This window comes from Oreochromis niloticus, linkage group LG1, assembly GCF_001858045.2.
Source record: "Oreochromis niloticus isolate F11D_XX linkage group LG1, O_niloticus_UMD_NMBU, whole genome shotgun sequence".
NCBI lineage: Eukaryota > Metazoa > Chordata > Actinopteri > Cichliformes > Cichlidae > Oreochromis > Oreochromis niloticus.
The window spans coordinates 5,100,276-5,112,117 of NC_031965.2; the positions used below are offsets into that span (position 1 = coordinate 5,100,276).

Sequence of the window (11,842 nt, forward strand, 5' to 3'; positions counted from 1 at the left end):
GCTAAGCCTTCTCTCCCTGGTTTTATAAATGATTTTAAGATATTTTTTTCTTTGCTAAAAAAGACAAAAAGCACATATGCCAAAAAAATTAACCAGGATAATGCCCGTCTGCTAGTCTAAATTTTGACGTATGCTGAGGCTTATATATTGTTAAGTAATGCAGCTGTTTCACTTAGGCTACTAGCAGGTTGCTGAGTAGACATCTGTGTAGTGGTTTGTTTGAAATCTACCACTTTTTCCTTCAGTTTCCTTGTCAAGAAACAACTTCCTGTTTAACTGAAACGCCTTCCTGTTCAACTGAAACGCCTTCCTGTTCAACTGAAACGCCTTCCTTTTCAACTGAAATGCCTTCCTGTTCAACTGGAATGCCTTCCTGTTCAACTGGAATGCCTTGGTTTTTCAGTAGTGTGTGTGAGAGTGTTTCAGTAGTGTGTGTGAGAGCATTTCAGTAGTGTGTGTGAGAGCGTTTCAGTAGTGTGTGTGAGAGGTAAAATTTCAGTAGTGTGTGTGTGAGAGCGTTTCAGTGGTGTGTGTGTGAGAGCGTTTCAGTAATAATGTCCCTTACGGCACCTCATAATTTACACTTGGCATTGTGTAGCTGTTTACTGGAACACTTAATATGAGTTTTAGGGAGATGTTGATGAAGCAACAGAAGCCATCATTAAATTAAAAATTAAATAAACATATCAGAGAGAGATTAAAAAGCTACATGAGCAGCCAAAATAACATTTGGGACATTTTCAACCAGAAGGCATATACTAGCCAGCTCAGAATTAGGAGAATTTTCAATAATGTAAACACAGAGAGTTTACAGCAAGGTGTACACCACTGGTTACGCTCAAGAACAGGAAGACCAGATTTGAATTTGCCAAAAAATAAAAGAACTTTCCCAGTATGGGGGAAAAACTCTTAGTTAGTAATGTTAGTTTCTGTGGTTTCCCCAGTAAACTTGGTGAGGTAGCTGGCTCCTAATTGACCTTGATTGTACCTGTTGTCTTGTCTTGTGTTGTTGTAGGATGGTCTCACACCATTGCACATGGCAGCTGATGGAGGTCACTATGAATGTGTTAGACTTCTGCTGGATTCTGGCTGTAATGTCAATGCACAAACTAATGTATGCTTGTTTACTTAAATTTGCAATGCAAGAGTGGGTTGGCAGTGTTATTTTTATGAATTAATATTTATTATCTGTCTGTAGAGAAATATGAATGCTCTCCATTATGTGGCACAGCATGGTCATGACAGAGAGGCCAGCTTGCTGCTGAAGGCAGGAATCAATGTAGATGCTATAAACAACGTAAGCAGTGTTAAAATAATTATGATAATTCTTTTAAAGTATTCTTACACAGTGGTATTTTGGTGCATAAAATGATCAAGAAATTTAAATTTAGGCAGTAAACACTTGTAAACATTTTAAAAGTAATATCACAGAGAGCAGCTTTCATGTAGCAGATTTTTAATACCTGTTTCTCTTTGAAACAGCAACACTGCACACCACACCACCTGGCTGTATTCAACAATCACACAAAAGTTGTACGATTGCTTATTGACGCTGGCAGCAACCTGAATGCCACTGACATTGTAAGTACAAAGCTCCACAGCCACACCAACATAGTGCATAATAAAATGTCCTATGATGCAGTAATTTTACTTAATGATTGTCTGTCATGTGGGCGACAGAGGCAGCAGACCGCACTACACATTGCCTCAGAACATGGCTGGCATGACCTGGCTGAGATGATGCTGATTTCTAGAGTTAGTCTCAGTTTAACTGATAAGGTACCACACGCAGCTTCACACAGAATATTATGTACACTGCTCAAAAAAATAAATGGAGCACTAAAGTCACACATCAGACTTAAAAAATATTCATTTTAATCTGAAATACATTGTGAAATTCATTGAAAACAAAAAGGGGTCACAGAGGTCAGTGAAAAGCATAATCATCAGCCTTTTGAGGGCTGGATGAGATGCTGGATGGTGGTGTGGGGGATCTCCTCCCAGATTTGGATGAGGGATTCAGGTGTGTGGAACATGAGGGCCAGGTAGTGACATCAGTGTCTTCATCATTATATAATTGCCAGGTCACATTACACTGGGTATTGCCCTGCAACACATACTCAGGACCCAGTGCATTAAGACAAGCTCTGAGGATTTCATCCCAGCAGTCGGGATATTGTTGGCTAGCATAGTTAATGATAAATGGTCTTAAGCACTCAAAGAGCTTTAGACAACATCATTTACCAATTCGAACCCGCATACGCACAATTCTATCTAGCATTCACACTACGATGAACTTTCAGCTCTCCTTGTGCAATGGCCTGTCTCCTACTATCTGCTCCTCACTCTTCAGACTGTGCTGGGAGACACAGTGTAACCTGGATGTGCTGCAGGTGCTCTCTCATCAAACCAGTACTGACGAGGATATCAAAAAGCAAATCAGTCAGGAAGGATAAGGAGAGAATAATGGTCTGTGCCCATCACCTGTCTTGGAACTGTAAGAGCAGTCTGGCGAGGAAGGAGTGGCTAGCAGGTCCAGCGAGCATGTGGTGTGGAGGTTAGCTGGATAATTCGAAACTAGTCAGTTAAATCGAACAACAGACCTTTATTTGACGTTAGCAACATAAGACCATACAAGCCAGGTCTCCATGGCTCTACTCTGTCCGTACATACATGTGCGGGGATGGGTAGTCGCCGGTGGCAGCCCGTTACAAAGGTATGGTTTCTCTCAGAACAGACACACAAGCAACATGTAATGGCTGCCACACTATACTCACACACCCACAAGGAGACTCCCCCAACTACTACTACAATATAAGGGCAACCCCCCCCTCCAAGTGATGCTATAACATAATAAGGTTTGCCTTGGAACATCTTCAGTACACCGATTTGATTTGGACCAAAAAAAGGTGAAATTAATTGATTCACTTACACTTCCGAAGACGACAGCTTGATATCTGTGAAGTTTAACTTGGGGTTGTACTGTGATGATCAAGTGTTCCTTTACTTTGTTGAGCTGTGTATTTCACATTGTACACTAAAAAATACAAACAGTTTTCACTTGGTGCATTGATCCTTCTATATCATATTAATTAAGGTCTTTGTTACGCTAGTTTTAAGTAGAATATATATCTTTTTTTTACACCATTTAAAACCTTGATGCATAGTTCACTTTTTCTTTGTCCAGACAAAGTTAATCTTGTAGCACAGCATCATGATAACTGTTTTAGTATAGCTTCAGATCTATGACACTCATAACTGTGTCTTCTAACAAAGAAATGCTTTTCTGACCATCTAATATACACAGCAGGGGAAAACATGTCTGGAAGTGGCAGCAAGAGGAAACCATGTGGTCCTGGTAGACATGATAATTAAAGCTGACCGTTTTTATAAGTGGGAGAAGGTAAGTGTTGCTACAAGCTGTATACAAGCTGTATTAATACTAAATACACTCTCCTTATATGAAATCTGTGCTCATATTTGATAAATACATTTTCACTCTTTTCCAGAGTATCAGCACCTATGTGCTTTTGAGTTGTTCACATTGTGTACATATTAATTGTTTTGGATATTGTTAAAAAAAAATAGTTATAAAGAACAAGAACAACTCAGTCTTGCATACACTATGACAAGGTCTCCAAGATGCTTAACAAACCAGCTAAGTATCTTATAAATTCTTTGTGATAGTTTTAAAAGCAACAGGTACTGACAGTTTTTTTTCTTTGTACATCATATTCATAAAACTTGTGAACATCCTTTTAACCTTGGACGATTCACAAAACTTTCTCCATGTTGAATTCAGGATCACGGGCGCAGTGAGCAGGTAAGAAGACCTCTGAGCTTCAAACAGGACCACCAGCCGGAGACACAGCACTTCCGTTCTGTTTTATGGACCCTCGCCACAAAGCATCTGTGTTATGGGGAGTGGAAGATTCTTGCTCAGCACTGGGACTTTAGTGAAGCACATATACAAGCTATAGAACAACAGTGGACAGGTGAGCAGTGCTGAGTTCCTGACAATTTATTGATAGATATATTGCTATTTTCATTACCTTTTTTTGTACCTGTATGTTTTTGTTTTTTATATATAAATCTTTATACATGAAAACATACAAGTTTGAAAAACTGCAATATAAAGCTGCTCTTTGGCCTGTAATGTCCAGAACCACAGAAGCACTGTTTCATGGGTCCAGTGATTTTATTGAAAATAAATTCCCAAATTTGGCACTGACTGATTCGCTCTACAGCATTCTGAGTCCCTGAGGTGATTAACTCTGGTCTAGGTCAATTATAACCCGGACCAAGAATTCTTTCTACAATTCTACTACAACAAATTTTAAACTACAAATCTATTTAGAATATATGGATAGTCTGACATGAATAAATGGATACTTAATCCTTAATATTTCAGAGAGCAGGTGGTGTATTTTTTTACAACATCACTTTTTGGAGAAAACGTCTAACGTCTATTATCATACAATATCTTGTCTTATAATGACGTACAACTACAACTGCCTATACCTGATACCTGAACCTTGGTTAACCAGAGAGATAAAAGCCAGGAGAATAAACCAGATGTTCTCCACTGAAATAACCAAAGTATAGTCTAAGTGGCAGGGGAACTGCCCCACCAATGCTGGAGACAGAGCAATACTGGAAGAGTATATGTAAGAAGGATGCAACACAACAGAAATGCTCAGTGGCTAGTGGATCTGAGCAGACTGCAGCAACCTCCCTGAAAAGGATCCAGTAACCATCACAGTGGCAGACATGTCAAGCAGAAGAATTGGACAGCACCAGTCCCTGCCATGGTTAACACCTACTGGATAGGGAAGCTAACAAGCTAACTCCAATAGCGTCTGGCAGCACGAATGAACCAGGTGCTAATGGTTGAGATGCACCCGAGATGTCTAACCGAAGGCAGTCCTGATCCCCGAGGATCCCAAGAAGGGGCCGGTCCCGTCCAACTACTGGCCAATAACTTGGCTCAACTGCCCACCAGATTGCCCTCCTCCTGAGTGGTAGATACTGTACCTCCATCCATCCAAACTCACACTTGTTTGGCTTGGCTGTGTTAGACATAGTTGGAGAAAATTGTTAATCCTTCTCTTTGAGTAGATTGGTTCTCCAACCAAGAGCAGTCTCTCCAAGATTACAGCAGTTTGCAACATGGATTATAATAAGATTTTTCAGCTTCTGTACACTGTTGCCAGAGTTATATTCTGGACACAGCTTTTTTCTTTAATTCCAATGAAATGCCAGATCTGTGACACCTTGCTTTTAAACTCTATTTGACTTTTAACTTGTTAAAGTAAGGAACATTTTTATGTGCATGCTAGACAAAGCTGAACTGTTTAAATAACTTTAAATGAAATATTAACATATATTAAATAAAATATTGTTTCATTTTGCAGGGGCACTTAAAATGTAAGATATCAGGATGTCATTCAGCTTTGCTTACTGGCCAAGAACCTCGCTTGCTGAACACTGGTCTCTGGTTACAATACAGACCTAGTAGACTATATGAGCTAGTTAGTTACTGTAAAAATGCTCTGATGGTATAAGAACTGCTTACAGTGACTGTATTTAACTAATATTTCAAAGTTCAGATGGATAATGATTGATATAAATCTAAATTGAAGGTAAGAAAAGCTTCAAAGATCACGGTCACCGGATGCTGTTAATCTGGCTTCATGGAGTGCTCGTAGCTGGAGAAAACCCTATCAAAGGCCTCTATGAGGGGTTGGTGGAAATCTCCCGGACAGATTTGGCAGGTGAGCTAATCAGGGATTTAACTTTCTTTCACTGGTCAGACTATTCGTCAGTTTTAATAGTCATACAATATTAGTTAACAATATTTCTCCACACAGAGACCAAGAATGCCTTAAGACTGTTTTTCTGTTTGTTCACTGGAATGTGTCTATTTTTTTTTCCTTTTCTCTGTTTTCTTCTTCTTGTTTGTTATCCAGAGTTCATCCGACAGAAGGCAAACTCACAGACCAGCTCTCCTAAAATGTGCTACATAATGTGATGGCAACAAGTTTATACTTATCATCAAGCTATTGTGTTCGCTTTGTTAAAACTTTCTTTATTAAAAGAAATGCAAAGGTTATTTTTTATAAATAAATTTACATGATTTGAATTCTGAGTCGCACAATGGTTTACACTTTTTGATCAAAAACAGGTCTGTAGCAGCCTGGGGAAAGTTGCTCTAAGGAGTTTATTTACTTCTTTTTTGTCATTGTTCTTTTTTTGCCATGCAATTTTGTTAGGTTTTCTCTACTGCAGCACATGTTGTAAAATGTGTTTACCCAGCAGGGGCTGGAACAACAGCCTTGCACTGCTGCAGCTTTCCGTGTGCTGCATCCTTTTGTCCCTCTCGGGGGGACACTCCCACAGGGCTTAAATCTGGGACTCTCCACCATTTGACCCTAGAACTGAGGAAGCTTCTCGGATGAGAGGTGAAACGTCTTCAAGCAATTTAAAGAAGTCCAGACACTTTTCTTTCCAAGCTCCTTAGATCCCATGCCAGTTATCCACACACAAAGAAAGGACGAGGCAAGCTTCCCCTAACCTACCCAAAATGCCCCACACCTAAGCTGCAGCTTAGGTGTGGGGCATTTTGCTTCCCCCAAGGGTCTTTGAGGTTCCTGAGATTCCCTAAAGTACAGATCATACCTCCCAACATGGGCCAAGTCGCCCCACATGATAGTGCATCCCATCGGGATCGGGGGGGGGGGGTCAAGATCTCTGTCTAAATAAATTAATAAATCTGGGTAAATTCCCAGATGATTAAACATGCAACTATTTTGCTGGTAATAACTGAAATGAGTAAAGAAAATCAACAGCCTATTTATGCAAGATAATTCATAATTTTATTGGGGGGACTATATTGGTTGGGTCTGATTATTGGGGGGGGTCATAACCCCACTGGAAATTAGATGGAACGTTAGACGTTAGATGGATCTGATGTTGATGGTGAGCCTGTCCCGTTGACGGACCAGTTGACTTCTTCCCTTGCTGCACGGCAGAGGGTGGTAGGCCAGCTGCAACGAAAATCCCTTCCACACCATTTCGAACTTGCTGTCCCCCCCCTCCCACACAAACACATTGCCCTGACATTTGGGCATTTTACTTGAAACTGTTGAAGACTTTTACAGACTCTACACTTCTCCACTTAGAGGAAGTAGACTTGGTGTGGGCAAGTTAGAACTGTTCCTCCAAATAAAGGTTTTGACGAGGTCCATGCAATGTCAAATTAATTTTGCTATTTGGAATTTTGCCATTGAAGCTGTGTTTTATTTTGAGCCGCAACCTATTTATATATATTTAGAAGGGTGCACCCAGGTAAGATTTTAAGGTAACCAATGTGGATTGTGAAACAAGGTTGTTACTGAGAAACTATTGGTACCAAAGGGAAACTTTTATTTAAAGTATTTTTATTTTGTTTGTTACAAATTTTCTTTTTCTGGGAAGAGAAAGATGTATATAAGCCAACATTTTCGAACTTTAGAACCTTTGTCTGAGTCTCATTTATTTCACTTCTTCTGTATGTAGCTGAACTTTCTGAACTAAATCATTTGAGCTCCTTTACATCACGTTTTGGTAAAGTAAGTCTTGAGTTAAGTGTTTTTTTAAGCAACTCCTCTGCCACACTCCTGTGTTAGCTGCACCTGATTTGACGCGACCATTCAAACTTGAGGTTGATGCCAGTGCTGTCGGGGCTGGGGCAGTGCTGTTGCAAGAAGACTTGCAGGGTTTGGACCAGCCCGTTTGTTACTTTTCCCGCAAGTTCAATAAAAATCAGTTAAACTACTCCACCATTGAAAAGGAGACCCTGGCTTTGTTGTTGGCTCTTCAGCACTTTCACATATACCTGGGGTCCAGCATGTTGCCCCTTGTTGTGTACACCGACCACAACCCACTCGTGTTCCTTGCTCGCATGTTTAATCATAACCAGCGCCTTATGCGCTGGGCTCTGTTGTTGCAGCTATAAAGACACATCTCCTGGATGCACTGGTACGCATCTTCAGTGATGTATCCTGGGGTCATCAGGTGTTTCGGGTCTCACAACATCATACACCCTCCCCCAGGCGACCCAGCCGGGGGTGATCAGGCCCCGACTTGCATACCAGTAGCTACCCACGGATCAGCCCTCTTGATCCACAGCCACCTTGTGGCTTTCTGGGACTAGGACTTTGGAGAGTGATCGTCCTGCAAAGCCCCTACAACCCACTTCTATGGGCTCATAGAAAGTCTTCCAGGTCCTTCCCCTGCACTCCTGCACTAGTTCCTGGTACTTTCCTCGTTTCCTTTCATTGGCCTCCTCGATCCGCTCTTCCCAGGGCACTGTGAGTTCCAGCATGATCAGCTGTTTTGAAGCCTCAGAAATAATTATCATGTCTGGCCGGAGGGATGTTTTTGCAATGTTCTGAGGGAACATTAGCTGCTTACCCAGGTCAGCCTGTAGCTGCCAATCAGAGGCTGTGTTGAGGAGGCCGGTTGTTAAATGTGGGCGCACCTGGGGTTTCTCTCCAGCCTTAATGAAAGAAATTGCCTTCCTCGGAGCATGATGATGCTTGCTGGTGCTGATTGCTGAGGCAATCTTTTCAGCACCTACTCTGAGCACCTGGTCATGCCGCCAACGATACCGACCATCGGCCAGGGCCCTTGGACAGCTGCTAAGGAGGTGTTCTAGGGTCCCTCTTCCAGAGCACAGGGGACAGACAGGTGTCTCGCTCTTCCCCCACAGATGGAGGTTTGCTGGGCTTGGCAGAGTGTCGTATACTGCCTGCACTAGGAATCGGATCCGGTGGAAGTCTGCCTGCATGATGTTTGCCCAGGTGACCTTGCGCTGCAAGGTGCTCTCCCACCTTGTCCATGCTCCCTGCTGCTTAAGGCCTACAGCTCTACTTACTCGCTCCTCCTCCACACCTGCTCGGACCTCTTCCTGGAGTAGCTGGTGTCTCTCCTTTCCCTGTGCCCTGCTGACCTGGGCCAAGCCTGCTCCCCCTGTTGCTAAGACTCCCACCAGTGTTTTCTGCCTTAGGCGTGACTCTGCCACCTCAACTGCCTTCTCAGCCTTCCACTTTCTTCCTGTCCTTACCTCAATACCTGCTGATGCCACCTTGCAGTCTTTAGAATCTCTGTACTGTAGGGCTTCTCTTGTGCGAGCCACCTTGAACTCTTCTGTGAGGCCACTGAAGGGTAACTGTAAGCTGTTGCTTGCCCCATACAAGGCAGCGCTGGTGAGACTGCGGGGAAGTCCCAGCCACTTACGAAGAAAGCCACTGATCTTCCTTTCCAGGGATTCCACAGTAGTTATTGGAACTGTATAGACAAGCAAGGGCCACAGGATTCTGGGCAGGATGGAATGCTGGTAGATCCAGGCTTTAAATCTTCCAGGCAGGCTGGACTTATCCACCTTAATGAGCCACGCTCCCAGCTCCTCATTTGCCTTCTGAATGGCAGGAATGGTTCCTGAGATTGAGATTGAGAACCGGAACTTGTCCGTCACCTTGCCCTTCTTCAGTACCATCGATCTTGACTTGGAAGGTTTAAAACTCATCCTTGCCCATGAGATGAGTCTCTCAAGACCTTGCAAGATCCACCTACACCCTGGGACTGATGATGTTGTAATGGTGAGGTCATCCATATAGGCTCTGATAGGGGGCTGACGAACACCTGACCTTGTTAGCGGCCCTCTGCACTCCACCTCCGCAGCCTTTACCACCATGTTCATTGCAAGGGCAAAGAGCGTAACTGAGATGGTACAGCCTGTTATTATACCTTTCCCGAGGCGGTGCCAGCCTGAAGTAACTGCCCCAGAAGTGACCCTGAGCCTGAAATTGGCGTAATAGTCCAGGATCAGGTCCTTGATCTTGCTGGGGACATGGTGGAGGTGTAAAGCATGCTCAACCAGTTTTTGTGGGATCGACCCATACGCATAAGTCAGGTCCAGCCACAATACAGCTAGGTTGCCTCTGTTCTCATGGGCTTCTCTTATAAGGTGTGTAACTACACCAGTGTGCTCTAGGCAACCAGGAACTCCTGGGATCCCCCCCTTCTGAACTGATGGATCAATGTAATTGTTTCTAAGGAGAAACTCGGTCAATCTCCGGGAGACAATGCTAAAAAACACCTTACCCTCCACGCTCAATAGCAAGATGCTCCGAAACTGGTTTATGTTTTTTGAGTCCTCCTCTTTGGGAATCCAGACTCCCTCTGCGTATCTCCACTGATCAGCGACTTTCCCTCTCCGCCATATCACCTTTAAGATCTTCCACAGGTGGCGAAGCAGCTCTGGGCTGGCTGGGCTGGCTACAACTTGAGTATTCACCACAAAAAGGGGTCTGAAAATGTTTTAGCTGATGGTCTGTCCCGGTTGTAAACATGTTTTGCTGTGTTTGTTCTTTGTTTTTGTTCACTCTGTAATGTCTGCTCCTGCCCAACATAGTTGGTATTTTAAGGGGAGGGATGTTACGGCCCTGGGCCTTGGAGAGAGTGAGACTACCCTTTTGTGCTTATGCAAATCTAAGTGTGCCAGGACTCGTGGATGACTGGCTGCTGGTAGTCCTGTGCCAGCCTTCTTTTATGCAGATCAGTGTGCCAGACCTCGCGGACGATTGGAGTTCTTCCTCCACACTCAATTCAATTCAATTCAATTTTATTTATATAGCACCAAATCGCAACAACAGTCGCCTCAGCACGCTTTACATTGCACAGTAGATTGTACAATAATAGATACAGAGAAAAACCCAACAATCATATGACCCCCTATGAGCAAGCACTTTGGCGACAGTGGGAAGGAAAAACTCCCTTTTAACAGGAAGAAACCTCCAGCAGAACCAGGCTCAGGGAGGGGCGGGGCCATCTGCTACGACTGGTTGGGGTGAGAGAAGGAAGACAGGATAAAGACATGCTGTGGAAGAGAGACAGAGATTAATAACAGATATGATTCAATGCAAAGAGGTCTATTAACACATAGACAAACACACTGTCCCCAGGTGCTTGTTAACAGGGGCTCATCTGAGTGTTGGGGTTTTTTATAGGGTCTTTATCTTAATATCTTAAATATAAAGCACCATGAGGCAACTGTTGTTTTGATTTGTATTTGTAAATGTATTTAGCCAGAAACGCCAGAATCTCAGGTTAAAGCTCACAAAACTATTTCAACAACCACCAAACAGCAAATGAGAGCAGGTGAACTCGAACAAGAAAACTTAATTTCTGCTGTTCAATACTGAAGAAATTTATACTTTTTAAAATTATGTAAAATTGCAGAATAATTTTAAGTTTAAGGTTTCTTTTAAGTTTTCTACTATAAAAAGCCAGGCCAGGAAAATGTCCTTCATGTTTTTCTGTGTTTTATTCTCAGTTACTTTGACACAAAGGCATCTGCTGTGATGCTCACACCTCTGATAAAGTCTCACATGTATCAGTACTGATACATGATCAGAATTATAATATTTCTGACTGTCTGAGGCAAAATTGAATTGAATCGAATCAGGACCTCGTGAATTGGAATCGAATGGATTATAGAAATCAATGATGATACCCAGCCCTAGTGAGCAGCTTAGGCCTGACAGAAGTGGATGTAGCTTTTGGTAATAAGAAAAGATGAAAAGAACTATTGATAACTTTTTTGTTAAGTTAAGGCCTGATCCGTCTGAAATTCATAGCTAGTGTTCTGACATGGAGCCATCAATATCTAAACGCTGAAAAAGCACAGTGTATCCAGAAAACACATTATATGTTGCGATAAATGTACTGCCCAAGTGTCCCCTCTCCTCACTACCTTTCAGCAGCAGGCAGCAGCAAACAGGTCGTCAGAGGAGGCCGA

At 42.7% G+C, this 11,842-nt stretch overlaps 2 protein-coding genes across 2 annotated transcripts; one reads left to right on the forward strand and one right to left on the reverse strand.

Annotated features, from left to right (window-relative positions):
• Window positions 1-1,015: 1,015 nt before the first annotated feature.
• LOC100699437 (ankyrin repeat and death domain-containing protein 1A) lies at window positions 1,016-6,142 on the forward strand (the record flags this gene model as incomplete). The annotated part of the gene is given in 8 exon segments (XM_019346245.2): window positions 1,016-1,114; window positions 1,199-1,297; window positions 1,483-1,581; window positions 1,681-1,779; window positions 3,308-3,403; window positions 3,803-3,995; window positions 5,643-5,774; window positions 5,970-6,142. Coding segments are annotated over 8 exon segments (879 nt in total), but the record flags the coding sequence as incomplete, so codon positions are not given.
• Window positions 6,143-6,266: 124 nt separating this feature from the next.
• Window positions 6,267-10,360, reverse strand: LOC102083084 (uncharacterized). The gene has a single exon (XM_025910915.1). The coding sequence runs from the start codon at window positions 9,740-9,742 to the stop codon at window positions 8,150-8,152; it is 1,593 nt and encodes a 530-aa protein (XP_025766700.1). The 5' UTR covers window positions 9,743-10,360; the 3' UTR covers window positions 6,267-8,149.
• Window positions 10,361-11,842: the final 1,482 nt, after the last annotated feature.